The following is a 19,886-nucleotide window of genomic DNA, read 5'->3' as shown; positions in this document are numbered from 1 at the left end:
ATCAAGAAAAAGACATACAACACTGTAGCAAACAGTGATTTCAACTGTAGAAAGAGTGCCACCATGTTGCCAATGCTAGTTTTGCTTTAATGCATCACTACATGAAGGGGCATTTGTAGAGAAAAGAACAGGAAGCGCTGCTAGGATACACTACTAGTAGATCTTTGTAGGTCGAAGGCGCTCTTCGGTTAAGGGGTTCATTTTACATAAATAACCAGGAGGACCAAGGCCCTCTTTATTATGATACTGTAGCATGTTCAATAGAACAAAATCTTAAAAACTACATGACAAAAGTAATCCCAAAACACGTCATATTTTTACGATTTTATTCTATTGAGCGTGCCATCGTAATTTAAACATTTTAACTTTATGAAGCGTGCCTTGGTCCTCATGTTTAGAAGGAAAAGGAGCATTTCAATTGTTTTTAGAATAAGGAACATTTACATTTTATTGACAAATCTCATTTTTATTCACTGATCTGGTGCAGACTTGACAATTTATGAATGTAGAGCAAGAACCCTTACAGTCGACAACATAGAAAAGATCAATGACAAAGTTCACATTCCATACAATCTATTCTCATCATACATTTTACAGGGGTTGAAAAGACTCCATTAGTGGACCGGGGAGCTCGTCTGTGATGTCATATCTGTGGGACAGATATCATCCTGTATTCAATCTTCCCCTTCTTTCAGCCCTCCAAAGACAGCGGTGGGGACGCTCTTCTGTTCCAGCTGCACCTCTGTAGAGAGAGACAAACACAATCAAAACACACATTTACATGAACACCATGGCTACGTCTCAAATGGCCCCCTATCCACCTTTGACCAGTTCAAAAGTAGTGCACTATATAGGGGATAGGGTGCCATTTTGGACGCAGCCACCACTCAAAGTAAACAGGTCACAGGCTTGTTGCAGCCATCATGCTGTGCTGCAAGGCATCTCTCGCTCTCTCAAAGTATGTGGACACCTGCTCGTCAAACATCTCATTCCAAAATTTGTGGGCATTAATATGGAGTTGGTCCCCCCTTTGCTGCTATAACAGCCTCTACTCTTCTGGGAAGGCTCTCCACTACATGTTGGAACATTGCTGCGGACACTGATGTTGGGCGATTAGGCCTGGCTCGCAGTCGCTGTTCCAATTCATCCCAAAGTTGTTAGATGGGATTGAGGTCAGGGCTCTGTGCAGGCCAGTCAAGTGCTTCCAAACCAATCTCGATAAACCATTTCTGTATGGACCTCCCTATGTGCACAGGGGCATTGTCATGCTGAAACAGGAAAGGGCCTTCCCCAAACTGTTGACACAACGTTGGAAGCACAGAATCGTCTAGAATGTCATTGTATGCTGTAGCGTTAAGATTTCCCTTCACTGGAACTAAGGGGCCTAGCCCAAACCATGAAAAACAGCCCCAGACCATTATTCCTAATCCACCACTTTACATTTGGCACTCTGCATTGGGGCAGGTCGCGTTCTCCTGGCATTCGCCAAACCTAGATTCGTTCGTAGAACTGCCAGATGGTGAAGTGTGATTCATCACTCCAGAGAATGCATTTCCACTGCTCCAGAGTTCAATGGCGGAAAGCTTTACACCACTCAAGCCGAAGCTTGGCATTGCACATGGTGATCTTAAGCTTGCTCGGCCATGGAAACCCATTTCATTAAGCTCCCGACGAACAGTTATTGTGCTGACGTTGCTTCCAGAGGCAGTTTGGAACTCGGTAGTGAGTGTTGCAACCGAGGACAGACACATTTTTACGCGCTACGTGCTTCTGCACTCGGCGGTCCCGTTCTGTGAGCTTCTGTGGCCTACCACTTTGTGGCTGAGCCGTTGTTGCTTCTAGACAATTCCACTTCACAATAACAGCACTTACAATTGAACAGGCAGCTCTAGCTGGGCATACATTTGACAAACTGAATTGTTGGAAAGGTTGCATCCTATGCCAATGTTTGTCTATGGAGATTGCATGGCTGTATGCTCGATTTTATACACCTGTCAGCAACAGGTGTGGCTGAAATAACCGAATCCACTAATTTGAAGGGGTGTTCACATACTTTTGTGTGTGTGTATATATACACTACCAGTCAAAAGTTTGAACACACCTACTCATTCAAAGGTTTTTCTTTATTTTTACTATTTTTTACATTGTAGAATAATAGTGAAGACATCAAAACAATGAAATAACACATATGGAATCATGTAGTAACCAAGAGTGTTAAACAAATCAAAATATATTTTAAATGTGAGATTCTTCAAATAGCCACCCTTTGCCTTGATGACAGCTTTGCACACTCTTCTATCAACCAGCTTCATGAGGTAGTCACCAGGAATGCATTTCAATTAACAGGTGTGCCTTCTTAAAAGTTAATTTGTGGAATTTCTTTCCTTCTTAATGCGTTTGAGCCAATCAGTTGTGTTGTGACAAGGTAGGGGGGTATACAGAAGATAGCCCTATATGGTAAAAGACCAAGTCCATATTATGGCAAGAACAGCTCAAATAAGCAAAGAGAAACAACAGTCCATCATTACTTTAAGACATGAAGGTCAGTCAATATGGAACAAGTGCAGTCGCAAAAACCATCATGCGCTATGATGAAACTGGCTCTCATGAGGACCGCCACAGGAATGGAAGACCCAGAGTTACCTCTGCTGCAGAGGATAAGTTCATTAGTTACCAGCCTCAGAAATTACAGCCCAAATAAATGCTTCACATAGTTCAAGTCACAGACACATCTCAACATCAACTGTTCAGAGGGGACTGTGTGAATCAGTCCTTCATGGTCGAATTGCTGCAAAGAAACCACTACTAAAGGACACCAATAAGAAGAAGAGCCCTGCTTGGGCCAATAAACACGAGCAATGGACATTAGACCGGTGGAAATCTGTCCTTTGGTCTGGAGTCCAAATTGGAGATTACTGGTTCCAACCGCCGTGTCTTTGCGATACGCGGTGTGGGTGAACGGATGATCTCCGCATGTGTAGTTCCCACAGTAAAGCATGGAGGAGGAGGTGTTATGGTGTGGGGGTGCTTTGCTGGTGACACTGTCTGTGATTTATTTAGAATTCAAGGCATACTTAACCAGCAAGGCTACGACAGCATTCTGCAGCGATACGCCATCCCATCTGGTTTGGGCTTAGTGGGACTATCATTTGTTTTTCAACAGGAAAATGACCCAACACACCTCCAGGCTGTGTAAGGGTATTTTACCAAGAAGGAGAGTGAAGGAGTGCTGCATCAGATGACTTGGCCTCCACAATCCCCCGACCTCAACCCAATTTAGATGGTTTGGGATGAGTCGGATGGCAGAGTGAAGGAAAAGCAGCCAACAAGTGCTCAGCATACGTGGGAACTCCTTCAAGACTGTTGGAAAAGCATTCCAGATGAAGCTTGTTGAGAGAATGCCAAGAGTGTGCAAAGCTGTCATCAAGGCAAAGGGTGGCTATTTGAAGAATCTCAAATATAAAATATATTTAACACTTTTTTGGTTACTACATGATTCCATATGTGTTATTTCATAGTTTGATGTATTCACTATTATTCTACAATGTAGAAAATAGTAAAAATAAAGAAAAACCCTTGAATGAGTAGGTGTGTCCAAACTTTTGACTGGTACTGTATAGATATTTTTTATTTATTATTATTATTAGGAAGAAAACAGCTGGAACATATTCAATCAAGTGAAACATTCAAAACATTGCAGATAGAAATGTAATGTATAGAGTTGGCATGGTTCTATATTCTATGACAGAATAACCTTCTGTATCTACACAGTCCATTTCTATGTCAATGTTCTATAGCGTTGCTCCCTCCTGAACAGCCCCCCCCGGTGGTGTTGTAACTTACCCTCTGGGCCTTGGTCTTCATCATCACCATCCTCATCATCAATATCAATCTCATCAGGGTTGGCTTGTTTGGCCAGTTCAGCCAGCTCGCTGCGAGACGTGTCACTCCTAAACAAACAGATTCACAATGACACACAGTGGTTAAGACCAGTATTGAACCATTTCTGCATTGTTGTATTTATATTAAATGGCTGGCCACTTCCTGGGCCCGTATCCACAAAGCGTCTCAAAGTAGGAGTGCTGATCTAGGATCTGTCCATATCATCTTATTCATTATGATTTAAAATCCTAGATCAGCACTCCTATTCTGAGACGCTTTGTGGATACGGGCCCTGGTCTGCAGTTGGGTTTTTCCAGAGGTCAATGGAAAGGATGCTAAATGTGTGGGTGGATGGATGAATGACAGACCTGACGAATAGGATCTTCTCTTTGAGTTTGGGTTTGTCCTGTTCAGCCTCGGCGGCCAGCTGTTGGGCCTGCTGCTCCAACAGCTTCATATCATCCAGCCCCATCTGGCCCGGGGCAAGGTCTGAGACTGCACACACATAGAAGAATAGCGTTAGATACAGAGGTACACCCTAACCCTGAATTAGCCCTAACTTACCCCCATCTGGATTGTGCTTTTCATTAAAAACATCCACAGCTGTAAGCATGACACTTCAAAATCATGTTAGAATCAACATGGGAGATGAATCAATCTTTTATAGGAAAAACATGTCATGCTTGATAACAAGGTTGTGTGTCATCATTAGAGACCGAAGGTGTGTGTGTGTGTGTTTGTATGCATGTGTATGCATGCGCGTGTGTGCGTTCTTACTGGTGCCGGTGGCGTTGGTAGTGGCCTTCATCATCTGCGAGGACATGAAGTTGACCTGTGTGTTGTACGTGGCCTGGACGCTGCGCTTGATCCTCAGCATCTCACGGATAGTGTCTTCGTTCCCGTGGCGGATCTCAAACTCCTTCCATGTCTGCCAGAACGTGGCCGTCATCTGAAGCAAACACACACACAGGGAGTAAAACGTTTTATCGCTACTGAACACGAACCTGTGTTTCCACCAAATTGAGGAAAACTAACTGAAACAGGGAAGGACTACGTGGATTGTCCAATAAGAACAGCTCGTTTTCCTTTCAATAACGTTTTCCTACAGTGTGCGTTACAGCTGGGCCGATAAACCAAAAATGATCGACACAGACCATACCAATAACTTATCGCAGGCATTTTGCTTATATCATTAATTACGATAAGTAGCCTACACTAGAGAAATGTTGTTAGATTAATTTGGATTTTAAGAATAATGACTAAAGAATTTCACCCCAAACACAGTATAAATGTTAGAATTATCATGTAGTGTCAACCCACTAACAGAGGGGGCGTTACTAACCATTCAAGGGGGAAGGCGGGAACTGTTTAAGAAAGGTGGGAGGAGCATAGTGTCTTTGTTTGTCAAGGAGTATAAAAAACAGGATATTTGTGTTTTTGAGCAGAGCTCTCCATGAATAAATTTACTGATAATTACTTGTGGATTGTGGACCTTGAATCATTGATGATTAAAACCAGAGCTTTACAACCTCTGGTAATGATTCAAGCTTAGGTCGAATTAGAGATAGAAATTCACATGACAAATGTGAAGTTTGAAATTAAATAAGTTTGCTGAGTGATTGTTAATGGGACAATTGATGGCTACAACCATCAAACTAGTAGTAGTGGTAGCACATGAAAATGTTAAACTTATCGCTCTATTTATTGTTATCGCATTAATTCAGGCAATTTTTTGCAATACGGATTTTTGTCCATATTGCCCAGCTCTAGTATGCACTAATGAACAGGACCATGGGTCAGAGTGTGAGGGCTCACCCTGGGGTCACAGATCTGGGAGCAGTAGGAGTAGATGGCTCTGGCCCGGTCGATCTCGCCCAGTTTGCTCTCCATGTCAGCGAAGCGCAGGCACATGTCCCTGGAGTGTTCGTCTGGAAGCACCTGGAAGAAAACATATGGTATTATATATTGGAATATATTAGTTGCATAACCATATACACCATCTCAATAAATAAAAATCACGTGATTAATTTAGGAGTGTCAAACTCATTTTGACACAGGGGCTGCATTCGTTCTTCAACGAGGTCCGGAGGGCCGCACTTAAAATGTGTTGTATTTCCTCGCCGTCAGAATTAGCAAATAATTGTCCAATCTCCATCTTTTGGGGAATTTTTGATGCACACCGACTATTTAGCTTTAATTTCGGTGATTATTAGCTGGAGACAGTCAACAAACTGTATGAATGTAGGTCCCTTATCATTTTTACACCGTTTCTATTTGGTTTTAGTCATTTTAAAGTATATTAAGTTTGTTTCCCCCCAATTAAAAAAAAGATTATATTATATATATATATATATATATATATATATATATATATATATATACACACACATACATACATACACACATACATACATACATACACACACACATATATACACAGTGAGAGAAAAAAAGTATTTGATCCCCTGCTGATTTTGTACGTTTGCCCACTGACAAAGACATGATCAGTCTAATTTTAATGGTAGGTTTATTTGAACAGTGAGAGACAGAATAACAACAACAAAATCCAGAAGAACGCATGTCAAAAATGTTATCAATTGATTTGCATTTTAATGAGGGAAATAAGTATTTGACCCCTCTGCAAAACATGACTTAGTACTTGGTGGCAAAACCTTTGTTGGCAATCACAGAGGTCAGACGTTTCTTGTAGTTGGCCACCAGGTTTGCACACATCTCAGGAGGGATTTTGTTCCACTCCTCTTTGCAGATCTTCTCCAAGTCATTAAGGTTGAGGCTGACGTTTGGCAGCTCGAACCTTCAGCTCCCTCCACAGATTTTCTATGGGATTAAGGTCTGGAGACTGGCTAGGCCACTCCAGGACCTTAATGTGCTTCTTCTTAATCGCACCTGTTTGAACTTGTTATCAGTATAAAAGACACCTGTCCACAACCTCAAAACAGTCACACTCCAAACTCTGGCCAAGACCAAAGAGCTGTCAAAGGACACCAGAAACAAAATTGTAGACCTGCACCAGGCTGGGAAGACTGAATCTGCAATAGGTAAGCAGCTTGGTTTGAAGAAATCAACTGTGGGAGCAATTATTAGGAAATGGAAGACATACAAGACCACTGATAATCTCCCTCGATCTGGGGCTCCACGCAAGATCTCACCCCGTGGGGTCAAAATGATCACAAGAACGGTGAGCATAAATCCCAGAACCACACGGGGGGACCTAGTGAATGACCTGCAGAGAGCTGGGACCAAAGTAACAAAGCCTACCATCAGTAACACACTACGGGGACTGCAGTGCCAGACGTGTCCCCCTGCTTAAGCCAGTACATGTCCAGGCCCGTCTGAAGTTTGCTAGAGTGCATTTGGATGATCCAGAAGAGGATTGGGAGAATGTCATATGGTCAGATGAAACCAAAATATAATTTTTTGGTAAAAGCTCAACTCGTCGTGTTTGGAGGACAAAGAATGCTGAGTTGTATCCAAAGAACACCATACCTACTGTGAAGCATGGGGGTGGAAACATCATGCTTTGGGGCTGTTTTTCTGCAAAGGGACCAGGACGACTGATCCGTGTAAAGGAAAGAATGAATGGGGCCATGTATCGTGAGATTTTGAGTGAAAACCTCCTTCCATCAGCAAGGGCATTGAAGATGAAACGTGGCTGAGTCTTTCAGCATGACAATGATCCCAAACACACCACCCGGGCAACGAAGGAGTGGCTTCGTAAGAAGCATTTCAAGGTCCTGGAGTGGCCTAGCCAGTCTCCAGATATCAACCCCATAGACAATCTTTGTAGGGAGTTGAAAGTCTGTGTTGCCCAGTTGAAGTGTACCTATGATAAAAATTACAGACCTCTACATGCTTTGTAAGTAGGAAAACCTGCAAAATCGGCAGTGTATCAAATACTTGTTCTCCCCACTGTATATAATCACACACACAACCGTTCAAATGTTTGGGGTCACTTAGAAATGTCCTTGTTTTCCATGAAAACATACATGAAATACAGCAAAATGCATAGGAAACATAGTCATTGACAAGGTTAGAAATAATGATTTTTAATTAAAATAATAATTGTGTCCTTCAAACTTTGCTTTCGTCAAAGAATCTTCCATTTGCAGCAATTACGGCCTTGCAGACCTTTGGCATTCTAGTTGTCAATTTGTTGAGGTAATCTGAAGAGATTTCACCCCATGCTTCCTGAAGCACCTCCCACAAGTTGGATTGGCTTGATGGGCACTTCTTACGTACCATACGGTCAAGCAGCTCCCACAACAGCGCAATAGGGTTGAGATCCGGTGACTGTGCTGGCCACCCCATTATAGACAAAATACCAGCTGACAGCTTCTTCCCTAAATAGTTATTGCATAGTTTGGAGCTGTGCTTTGGGTCATTGTCCTGTTGTAGGAGGAAATTGGCTTCAATCAAGTGCCGTCCACAGGGTATGGCATGGCGTTGCAAAATGGAGTGAGCCTTCCTTCTTCAAGATCCCTTTTACCCTGTACAAATCTCCCACTTCACCACCACCAAAGCACACCCAGACCATCACATTGCCTTCACCATGCTTGACAAATCGCATCAAGCACTCCTCCAGCATCTTTTAATTTGGTCTGCATCTCACAAATGTTCTTCTTTGTGATCCGAACACCTCAAACTTCGATTCGTCTGTCCATAACACTTTTTTCCAATCTTCCTCTGTCCAGTGTCTGTTCTTTTGCCCAGCTTAATCTTTTCTTTTTATTGGCCAGTCTGAGATATGGCTTTTTCTTTGCAACTCTGCCTAGAAGGTCAGCGTCCCGGAGTCACCTCTTCACTGTTGACGTTGAGACTGGTGTTTTGCGTGTACTATTTAATGAAGCTGCCAGTTGAGGACCTGTGAGGCATCTGTTTCTCAAACTAGACACTCTAATGTATTTGTCCTCTTGCTCAGTTGTGCACCATGGCCTCCCACTCCTCTTTCTATTCTGGTTAGAGCCAGTTTGCGCTGTTCTGTGAAGGGAGTAGTACACAGCGTTGTACGAGATCTTCAGTTTCTTGGCAATTTCTCGGATGGAATAGCCTTCATTTCTCAGAACAAGAATAGACTGACAAGTTTCAGAAGAAAGTTATTTGTTTCTGGCCATTTTGAGCCTGTAATCGAACCCACAATTGCTGATGCTCCAGATACTCAACTAGTCTCAAGAAGGCCAGTTGTATTGCTTCTTTAAAATCAGCACAACAGTTTTCAGCTGTGCTAACATAATTGCAAAATGGTTTTCTAATGATCAATTAGCCTTTTAAAATGATCAACTTGGATTAGCAAACAACGTGCCATTGGAACACAGGACTGATGGTTGCTGATAATGGGCCTCTGTACGCCTATGTAGATATTCCATTAAAAGATCAGCCGTTTCCAGCTACAATAGCCATTTACAACATTAACAATGTCTACACTGTATTTCTGATCAATTTGATGTTATTTTAAAATGGACAAAAAAATTGCTTTTCTTTAGAAAACAAGGACATTTCTAAGTGATCCCAAACTTTTGAACGGTAGTGTGTGTGTGTGTGTGTATATATATGACAGCCCGCTTGGAGTTTGGCAAAAGGCACCTAAAGGACTCTCAGACCATGAGAAACAAGATTCTTTGGTCTGATGAAACCAAGATTGAATTCTTTGGCCTGAATGCCAAGCATCACGTCTGGAGGAAACCATGCACCATCCCTACAGTGAACCATGGTGGTGGCAGCATCATGCTGTGGGGATGTTTTCAGCGGCAGGGACTGGGACACTAATCAGGTTCGAGGGGAAGATGAACGGAGCAAAGTACAGAGAAGTCCTTGATGAAAATCTGCTCCAGAGCGCTCAGGACCTCAGACTGGGGCGAAGGTTCACCTTCCAACAGGACAATGACCCTAAGCACACAGCCAAGACAACGCAGGAGTGGCATCGGGACAAGTCTCTGAATGCCCTTGAGTGGCCCAGCCAGAGCCCGGACTTAAACCCGATCTAACATCTCTGGAGAGACCTGAAAATAGCTGTGCAGCGACGCTCCCCATCCAACCTGACAGAGCTTGAGAGGATCTGCAGAGAAGAATGGGAGAAACTCCCCAAATACAGGCGTTCCAAGCATGTAGTGTCATACCCAAGAAGACTCTAGGCTGTAATTGCTGCCAAAGGTGCTTCAACAAAGTAAAGGTTCTGAATACTTATGTAAATATGATATTTAAAAATATATATATATATATATATATAAGCAAAGTTTTTTTTTTTTTTTTACTGTTTTTGCTTTGTCATTATGGGGTATTGTGTGCAGATTGATGAGGGGAAAAAACTATTTAATCGATTTTAGAAAAAGACTAACCTAACAAAATGTGGAAAAAGTCAAGGGGTCTGAATACTTTCCGAAGGCACTGTATATATTTTAGCATTTTTTTACTCAAACCACCCGCGGGCCGGATTGGACACCCCTCCCGTGCCCCTGATTTAGACTATTGAGATGCACCTGTGTGTGTGAGCATCACAATATGAGCCTCTTACCTCGATGGCTTTCTGGTAGATAGCTCTGGTGTAGGTGACGCCGTAGATCTCTGCAGCCCTCTTGATGTAGATGTTGAACATGTGATGCCTCTCCGTTTTGTCCACTGCCTGCGTGGCTCTCTCGTACACCGCCATTGCGTGACGCGCCAACCCAAACTCCTCCTCCAGTTTGGCATACAGCAGGTAGATGGCTGTCAATCACAACAGAAAATAGTTAACGTATCGCTCGTCATTCCTGTAGCTAGGGGGATAGTACCACATAAATGATAGGCCATTATTACAAATAGATACCAGCAGCAAACTGATTATAAAACCTGACTGAGGCTGCAAGATACTTGAACACCCTTTTCATACTATAAATGCCAACCTGAACCGTACTGAGCTGGCTCGGTCATGGTCTTTTAACATCTGTCCTTCCCAGCACGGTTCCAGCAACTGTGGTGGATGCGTAACCAGGCCAGCACAATACAGTCCAGTTTGGCTTGGTAGTGTGAAAATAATAGTATCTTCCTTGGTGCTTCTCAGTGGCTACAAAGCAACCATGATGATGATGACTTTATTGTATCCGTCAGGAAATTATTTTTGCATCATACAGCATGTCAGCTTAGACAGACATGCAACACGTCACAAACATGCATTAGACATAAAGAAGTCACGTAGAAAACAATGTCCCTTACTCTTGGCGAACTTGGCTGGACAGCCGTCCAGCGCCTGCTCAAACAGGTCCCGGGCCCTCTCCAGCTTCGTGCCCCCGTAGCGGTCGATGAACTTGGTAAGGTACGTGTTCCAGATGTCATAGACGTTGGGCCACCTGAAGAGGGCGATGCCACGCTCGTACGCCTGCAGAGAGCGCATGGAGACTGTCAGCAACAGGGATTTACAACTGATCCAAATGCTGTAGTTTTAAGGGTGAAGGCATGGTCAGGGTCGTGTTCAGTAGGGCATTCGGCCCTGAACATGACCCAGTTGTAAAGTAACAGTTTGAATGCAGTATGAGTTAGTGTTGATATGCTAGGCTGTGAAATGTTAGACTGGTCCCAGTTCAGGCATCGTAACAATGACCATAAGAGTTGTCAAGACAGCACAACAGAACTTGGACCAGGCTAGTGAGATGTGTTCAGCAGGGCAGGTGGGTGGTGTCACCTTGAAGCTCTCCTCAAAGTAGTTGTGCTCCTCCAGGAACATGGCGTAGTTGATGATTATCTGGGGCGTGGCAATGCGCAGGTCAATGATGCGGTCGTACACCGCCTTGGTGGACTGAGGAGGAGAAACGACCAAGACAAAAGGTAGGGTTGTTAGTTACCCCACTTCTTTAAGGAATACCTGGGATAGGATAAAGTAATCCTTCTACCCCCCCTTACCCAAAAAAATTTAAAATAACATATTGTAAAGTGGTTATCCCACTGGCTATAAGGTGAATGCACCAATTTGTAAGTCGCTCTGGATAAGAGCGTCTGCTAAATGACGTAAATGTAAATGTAGTTACATTGTATGGTCGTTGTTGTTACATGTTTTGGTTGTTTCATTGTTTGGTCCCTAAAACTGGGTCATCACTATGCACAAGACGCATTTTCAGTTTCTCCTATTGTAACAAGATTTTATCTGAGAGAAGAAGAGCTCATGGAATACACCAATCGTATAAACCTAAACAATGTTAATCATTCCAATCCAGAAACCATGATGAAGGCTGCTTGCTGCCGAAATGTTGGTTGACTATTATTAGGCTGCGTATACACAGGCAGCCCAATTCTAATATTTTGACCAATAAGATCCGATCTTTTGCCAATAATGGGGCAAAAGATCCGATTTGGGCTACCTGTGTAAATGCAGCCGTAGATGTGTTGCATCAAAGCTACCGTCTTTTCCTTTCTAAACCAGTGCAACACAACGAAGACAGACACAGTAGAGGGAAACATGAAGAAAGTACCTGGAAGGTTCCCATACTCTCCTCCAGGTCAGCCAGCATGGACCAGACCTTCAGAGACTTGTACACTCTGTTCTGCACTGGCTCTGACACGTCAAAGTACTCTGCCTTTTTGGACGGGATGGCAGTTGCTTTCTGCACATTTGGAAAGAGAGAAAGTCAAGGGATATTTACACAGACATGCATCCAGTATTTATTCATCCCCCATGTAACTATTCCCCAGGTCGTTGCTGTAAATGAGAATGTGTTCTCAGTCAACTTAACTGGTAAAATAAGGGTAAAATAAAAATACATAAATAATTAGCATCTATAGACCGAATATTTGAAACCCTGAGAAGAGCAGTCTGCATCACAGAATTTGAGATTAGATGAGGGTATTCATTAATTGATTGAAGTTATTAAATATATACATTAAAAACTTAAGTACAGGTCAGCCACCCACACAGAAATGTGTAGCAGTTGTAAACGCATTAAAAATTATTCAGGATGACAGAAAAGTCAAAGATGTAAGTGTCTTTGGAGTGTGTGGCAGATAGTGGGTCAGTATTTGTTGTGCCTGTGTCTCCTTCTCACCCTCAGTATACGTAGCGCCTGTTCGTAGTTCTCATGGCGTAGCTCCATCTCTCCGTATTCACACCACACGCCAGCCAGGTCGTCAACCTGCTTGTAGTTCACCTTGGTGGCCTTCTCAAAGATGGTCCGCGCCTGATGGTGGGGAAAAGTGGAAAAAGAGAAAGAACATTAAAGAATATATATATCTAACTTAAGGAGTAAATCTATGTTGTTGTTACACTAAGTAGGGAGAAGTAAATACTTTACTGCGCTTGATTGAGCTTGCTTGGCGAGCTTGCAATGGAACCAATGGAATAATCCCAAAAGTGCCAATTCTACCCATCTGGCACTCCAGGCAGGCTCAAATGAACACTAAATATTTGAAAGATTTAAAATACGATTTCAACCCACGTGTGATGGGGAAACCTTAGTTTGAGACGTGATGGGGAAACCTTAGTTTGAGACGTGATGGGGAAACCTTAGTTTGAGACGTGATGGGGAAACCTTAGTTTGAGACGTGATGGGGAAACCTTAGTTTGAGACGTGATGGGGAAACCTTAGTTTGAGACGTGATGGGGAAATTAGTTTGAGACGTGATGGGGAAACCTTAGTTTGAGACGTGATGGGGAAACCTTAGTTTGAGACGTGATGGGGAAACCTTAGTTTGAGACGTGATGGGGAAACCTTAGTTTGAGACGTGATGGGGAAACCTTAGTTTGAGACGTGATGGGGAAACCTTAGTTTGAGACGTGATGGGGAAACCTTAGTTTGAGACGTGATGGGGAAACCTTAGTTTGAGACTCACGTCGTCTAGCTGCTCGTTCTCCTCGTAGAACTTGGCGAAGGAGACCCAGAGAGAGCTGGGTTTCCCTGTAGCCTTCATAGGGTCCACAGTCTGAACTGCCTCTGTGTAGGTGTTGATGATCTGAAAGAGAGGTTACGACACACATTCTATACACTGTACATGTATTTGAGGAAGAGCATGCAAGGTACCTATTGCCAGCTAGAAAGACTAAGAAACAATGTTAAATGTGAAATATGTAAACATGTATTAATCACTACTCTCTACCAATAATACAGATGTAAACTAGCTCGGTAAAGAACTGTTTTTCAGGATTTCTTCTCAAACCCTTTCACATTATCATGCTAACCTGAACCGTACTGCGCTGGCTCGGATATTTTCATTTCACATCACGGTTGCAGCTACAACAGTGGATGCGGAAACAGGCCAGCGCAGTACACCTCGGTTCAGTAGTATAAAATGGGTATTAGAGACAGAGACAGAAAGATGGCACAGAGTCAGACTAGGGTTAAGAGCTCAGGGCCTGTATCCACAAAGGGTCAGAGTAGGAGTGCTGATCTAGGATCTAAAAGGCTAAACTGATCCTGGATCAGCACTCCTACTACATGCCCACTTCTGGTTTCTTCTGCTACCTGTCGTGGTTTCCCCTCGTACAGTTTGACCCTCTTATGCCACTCGTGGACGTTGTGGGGGTTCTGTCTCAGCAGCACACTGTTCAGCAGGAGGGGCCTGCGGGCGATCAGCTGCTCAAAGCGGGCCAGACGCAGCTCCAGGTCTATGTCCTCTGAGAGGGAAAGGGAACACGAGTTGAGCATGACGGCAAAGGCAAACCATTCACTTACGGCTGTGACACACTGGGTGCATCTCAATACTCTAAAACCGCTTGCTTCCCTAGACTACTCTCCTTCAGTTACATTCATGTTGTGTTATGTTGAAGGAACTAGCGCACAAGCATTTCGCTGCACCTTTTATACCGGCTGTAAACTGTGTATGTGACGAATAACATTTGATTTAATTAGATTTTTTACTCAGTCGCAGCCAGGATTGGGAAAACAGTAACATGGATGCCTAGGCCAGGAATCGATTTCCCTTAATACAGTTATTTGAGATCCAAGCAGGAGACGAGGAGAGTGAGACACTTTAGACTATTGAGATGCACCCACCTTCTTCATCTTTCCCCAGCTCGGAGGTAGTCTCCATCTTGGCAGCGATCATGCTCTCCTCAAACTGGGCGTAGCTGTCGAACACCTGGGTGAAATCTCTCACCGTCACCACCGTCAAGATGGCCTCCTCATACACATCACGAGCCTGGTGGGCCACAACACACAAGCACTCAAATTAGTCTGTGTGTGTGTGCATCCCAAAAACGCTGAATATATTTGGTAACACTTTACTTCAACTACATAACAACGCTGTAAAGCTTCATAACATGCATGATAGCTAGTCAAAACTTGTCAAATATATATTATGACAATGTTATGGTGGTGAGTTACCCTATAATCCTCCATCACTTCTAATGACCCTGATGCATGACGACAAAGTCAAAAGTGGACTATAAAGATGACATTGTCTATAGGGCTCTGGTCAAAAGTAGTGCACTACAAAGGGAATAGGGTGCCATTTGGGATGCATCAATCCAGACTAGTACCTTTTCAAAATGTCCACTGCGGATGTAGTAGTCAGCCAGGGAGCACCAGAGTTTGCCCAGCTGGTCTGTGAAGCGAGTGAGGCCTCCACGGATGATGGCCCCAACATTCAGAGAGTTCACCTTGTCTGGGTTCTGAGAGATCAGGTCACACAGCTCGTGCCATAGCTGTTAGATATTAACCATACAACATGGGGATAACGTTAGATATCAACCACACAACAACATGGGGATAAGGAGGATGAGCCAGACGTGGTCTTACCTGGTAGTTAGACTTGCCCTCCTTGGACACAAAACTCTCATCGTTGACAACGGCTGCCAGACGCACTGCAGCTTCATCCAGCTTGCCGCAGGAACGCAGGTAATCTATGTACTCCTCTGCATTCTCTGGGGACAGCTGCAGAGAAAGAGGGGGAGAGAGTCAAAACCAGGGGGCTGTTCCAGAAATAACGTCACCATTTTGAGAAATATAGACTTTTGGCACGGTAGAATTTAATTGACAACCAATATATAAATGTAGCTTTCTTAAATCAACCATTTATCTAATAATTCTGGAATACCACACTGCGGCTTGTGTAGAAGACTAGAAAACGTATTAAGCAGAGAGAAAATGTTTTGAACGCATATATATATTGTACTGTCCATATCCTTCAAATAATTACAAGGACTAAATACATCTCTAGGGTTATCAGGGTAATGTATACAGTTAATTCCAATATGAACCCTAGAGGTCAGAGGTCTCTTGACCCACATATTCCAAAAAAGTTTCAGATTTCTAATGATTTAGGATTTGTAGATAGCACACACAAAGCTACCATTGCTGCACAATATCCCACATTATGCAACTCTAAGGACACGGCCAGTAAGTAAGCTTTGTCCAAGCCAGAACAGCCCACTCTAGGTACAAAATCACTGAGACATTGTGGCCCCAGATGGGTCCGACTTATGGACTACAAGGTTGAATAAATAACTATAAAACCAACAATACATGGACTAACTTCCAGTGAACTGGATCGTGTCAAACCTGGCTGTATAAAAATAAGCTGAGAACACTCTGGAAACAAAACAGGTTAGGCCTACTCACAACCAATACAGGTTACTCAGAGGAGGTATCAGAACCCAGGTGAAGAATACTGTATTTCTGCTGGTGTCCCTGTGCTGCTGTCTGTCTGTGGCACAGGAGGACACCCCAATGACTGAACATGAGGTGGTATGCGCTGCAGAACTACAGAACTCCTGCTACATGTCGACCCTGATTACAGAAATCGGAGGAGAAACTGCAAACCACAGTGGAAAAACTGCAAACCACAGTGGAAAAAACTGCAAACCACAGTGGAAAAAACTGCAAACCACGGTGGAAAAACTAGGAGCCATGGAAACCAAGCTAAAAGTCAGTGAGAGCCAGCTTGAGGAACAGAGAAATAAAGAGAAGACAAAGCTGCTCTTCTCCACTGTCCTGGGAGAGACTGGAAAAATAGGGCCCTTCAGCCAAGAAACTCCCCTGACCTACAGCAAGGTCATCACTAACATTGGCAGAGCCTACCGCCCTGTAAGAAGGGTCTACTACTTCAGCTTCTTCTTTCATGCTGGAGGATCTGAAGCCCCCTACACATCCCTATTCAAGAGTGGAGAGTGTATGCTATTACATCTGATCACAAGTCTAGTACTGATACAGCAGATAACGAGGTAATGCAGTCACTCTACAGCTGGAGGTGGGAGATCAGGTCTACATATGCCTAAGGGCCAATGCACATGTGTGGGCTTCTCACACTACCTTTAATGGTTTTCTGCTCAGCCAAGTGTGAGCGACACATAGCCTACATTCACAGCTGTATCCAGTTTCACACATTTATTGGTAGCACTGTCATCTATTCCAGGCCTACCTTCTATGTTAAGTGATATTTTGTAGGTTTCTGATGGGATGTGTGGTTGGTGTTGTTGTTGTTATAATCTCATAACAAATAAATTCTTATCACCATTGTTGAAAATAAATAAAGTGTTTATTAATCTGAAATCTTTTTTTTTTTTTTCTGTGACCATCTTCCATAAAGAGAGGCTTCAGCTTTGGAAGTAGCTCAATTACAGAGGAGCAAATCTTCTCAAAATGTCTTCTTACCTTGAGGTACCTGCGATAGACACGGATGGCGGTCTCAGGCAGGGGCAGGTTCCGGGCAAAGCGGAGGTACAGGGGCCAGATGCGAGGGTGCTGAGTGACGGGCAGGGCTCGGAGTGCTCGGTCAAACGTGCGTCTGCTCCTGGTGATCTTACACTGAGACACAAGGAACTGGCAGTAGTCCAGCCATATCCTCGGCATCTAGGACAGCCAGGGGAAGAACAAGTTATGTAGGATACTGTTCCTACAATTTCAGACCACAAAATCTACTTCCAAGTGAAAAATATTCACACACATAAATGTACTCTGTGATGGTCTGTCTCTTAACAGTGGTGCCCAGTGCCAATGAATGGACAACTATATTCCCCAGTTTGTGGGAGTATTTTATCTTAATAGGGGATGGACGGGCAACAGGAAATGAAGGTTAATAAGTATTAGCCTACCTTGTGCATGAAAACCAGTGCTCTTTCATGGCAGTTGTTGATCTCCTCGTAGGCTGGCTCCGTGATGCACTTCCCTTTTACCTGTTTCCGTCTCTCTCTCAGATAGTTGTACCATAACTTGTAACTGCAAGGTCACATATGAACAATCCGTGAACACACAATCATGACATTTAGCATTGCCTATAACCCTAGCCCAGACACTGGTATGGTATTCAATGACAACCATTGTACGGTTTTCAAATAAGCCTAGATTATGGGCCGGTTTCCCAGAGACTGATTGACAAAGGTTTTTAGTCCAGGACTAGGTTTAAGATTTGTCTAAACATCAGACTGTTACCTTGGTTGCTCCATGAATATCAGTCTGAAAGACGTTCCTGTAAAAAAGACATAATAGTCTCTACAAGCCAGAATGTTGAATACAATGATATTTAAACATACTTTAATGGTTGTCCATGCTGTTGGTTCTTTTGGCGGTAGGAAGTGGAGATAGGGTAACCACAGGAAAGTGTTGTTTACCTGACTTTTTGCGGCGCCGGTAGGTTTTGGTGCTTGTATTTTTCATCTTGACGCATTTCACGATGCACAATATGTAAACAATAGCCGAATGTAACCGAACGTTGTCGACCAAAGCGCGTTCCCTCGCAATCAGCTGGAAGTGAGTGCTTGTGAAATTTGCCAGCTGTTTGCGTGGGACAATGTTTGGTCTGTGCTTGTTAAACTCGGCCATTGTTGACATATTGTGTAAGTCTCGAGCAAATTGTGTCAGCATTGAAAATACAAACCGACATACAGACCAGCATACTGAAAGTCGGGTTAATAACACTACTCTGTGGATATTTTCTCTCACATTACCTCCTACACTAGGACAAAATCAGCGGACAACAGGTCAAGTACATTCAAATGAAGTTTATTCAACAGTCTGACCTTTCACAAAAAGTGAGCCTACATGTTAGAGACGAGAGAAGAGTCTTCCACTCTCGGATTCGTAGATGCTAGTTTAAGTTGTGTCGTAGAAACCGGCCCTATATGCGCAACAGTAACCGTCTGTGAAAATGTTCCTGTCTCTAGTTACAGACTGACTACAAACATTAGTCTGGGACACTACAGTATTTCCCATGAACCTTTAGCAATGTTTTCCTATCCTGGCCCTGGGGACCCATGGGGGTGTATTTTGGGGCAAAAACAAAACTATGTACGGCACCCCTTTGGGTCCCCAGGACCAGGATTGGAAAACACTGCATGTAGCTAGATGTAGAAACGTTGCCTCTACCTGCCAGGTAGCTCTTTCAGAGCTCGTTCATAGATCATGTTGAGGATGGACTTGGCGCCGTTCTGTTTGAATTCAATGTAGCGCATCCAGCACTTGACCGAGTACGGATTCCTGATGATCTCCTCCTCATAAGGCAGGTCATCTTCCTCCTGAAAAAGTCCACCACAGCGAAACGGTCAACAGGAGGCCTAACAGTAGCCTCCTCTCCTTCGAACAACGTTGCACACTTTTCTCTCCTTCGAAAAACGCTACACTATTCTCAGAACTAGTGCAACATTGTTCGAAGGATAGAAAGGGCTACGAGAGGCTGTACATTCACACACAGTAGCCTGTACAGTATCTCAAGGAACAATAATCTAGATACGTTGTCAGATAGATATGGATTGTTGGGGCATTCAAATCGACACAGACGAGGCCGCGGAAATATTACAACATGCTGAGAACAATTCTACAACAACAAAAATATCAATATTCCTGAAATAACTTACAAACAGAACGTCCGGTTTCCCATTTAGAGACGGCATTTTTGTTTTTAAGAACAAAACAATACCCGCAGTTTCAAAGTTTCCCACAAATGTATATATTGTTACTAAACTTCCTGACTCCTCCAACGTGTTCAGAACGTAGAATAAATCCCGCCCCTTGTGGAAATATCATTGGGTAGTACAACTGTCACTTAACAGATCATTAGTAATCGAAGACAACATCGAATGTTCCAGCCCAGCA

At 43.4% G+C, this 19,886-nt stretch overlaps 1 protein-coding gene across 1 annotated transcript; it reads right to left on the bottom strand.

Moving 5' to 3' along the window:
* Positions 1-171: 171 nt before the first annotated feature.
* LOC121569756 (pre-mRNA-splicing factor SYF1) lies at positions 172-19,781 on the bottom strand. Its single transcript, XM_041880930.2, has 19 exons — positions 19,649-19,781; positions 19,161-19,309; positions 17,891-18,014; positions 17,451-17,648; positions 15,597-15,731; positions 15,338-15,502; positions 14,853-14,997; positions 14,322-14,473; positions 13,693-13,812; positions 12,909-13,040; positions 12,339-12,470; positions 11,555-11,668; positions 11,089-11,251; positions 10,412-10,602; positions 5,698-5,820; positions 4,660-4,831; positions 4,251-4,377; positions 3,844-3,950; positions 172-742 (listed from the first exon to the last, which is right to left on the bottom strand). Exons 1-19 carry the CDS (start codon positions 19,682-19,684, stop codon positions 675-677), a joined length of 2,553 nt encoding a protein of 850 aa, XP_041736864.2. The 5' UTR covers positions 19,685-19,781; the 3' UTR covers positions 172-674.
* Between the last annotated feature and the right edge of the window lie 105 nt (positions 19,782-19,886).

This window comes from Coregonus clupeaformis, chromosome 7, assembly GCF_020615455.1.
Source record: "Coregonus clupeaformis isolate EN_2021a chromosome 7, ASM2061545v1, whole genome shotgun sequence".
NCBI lineage: Eukaryota > Metazoa > Chordata > Actinopteri > Salmoniformes > Salmonidae > Coregonus > Coregonus clupeaformis.
Note: the sequence above shows the minus strand (reverse complement) of the source record. Positions and strands in the feature narration are given on the sequence as shown.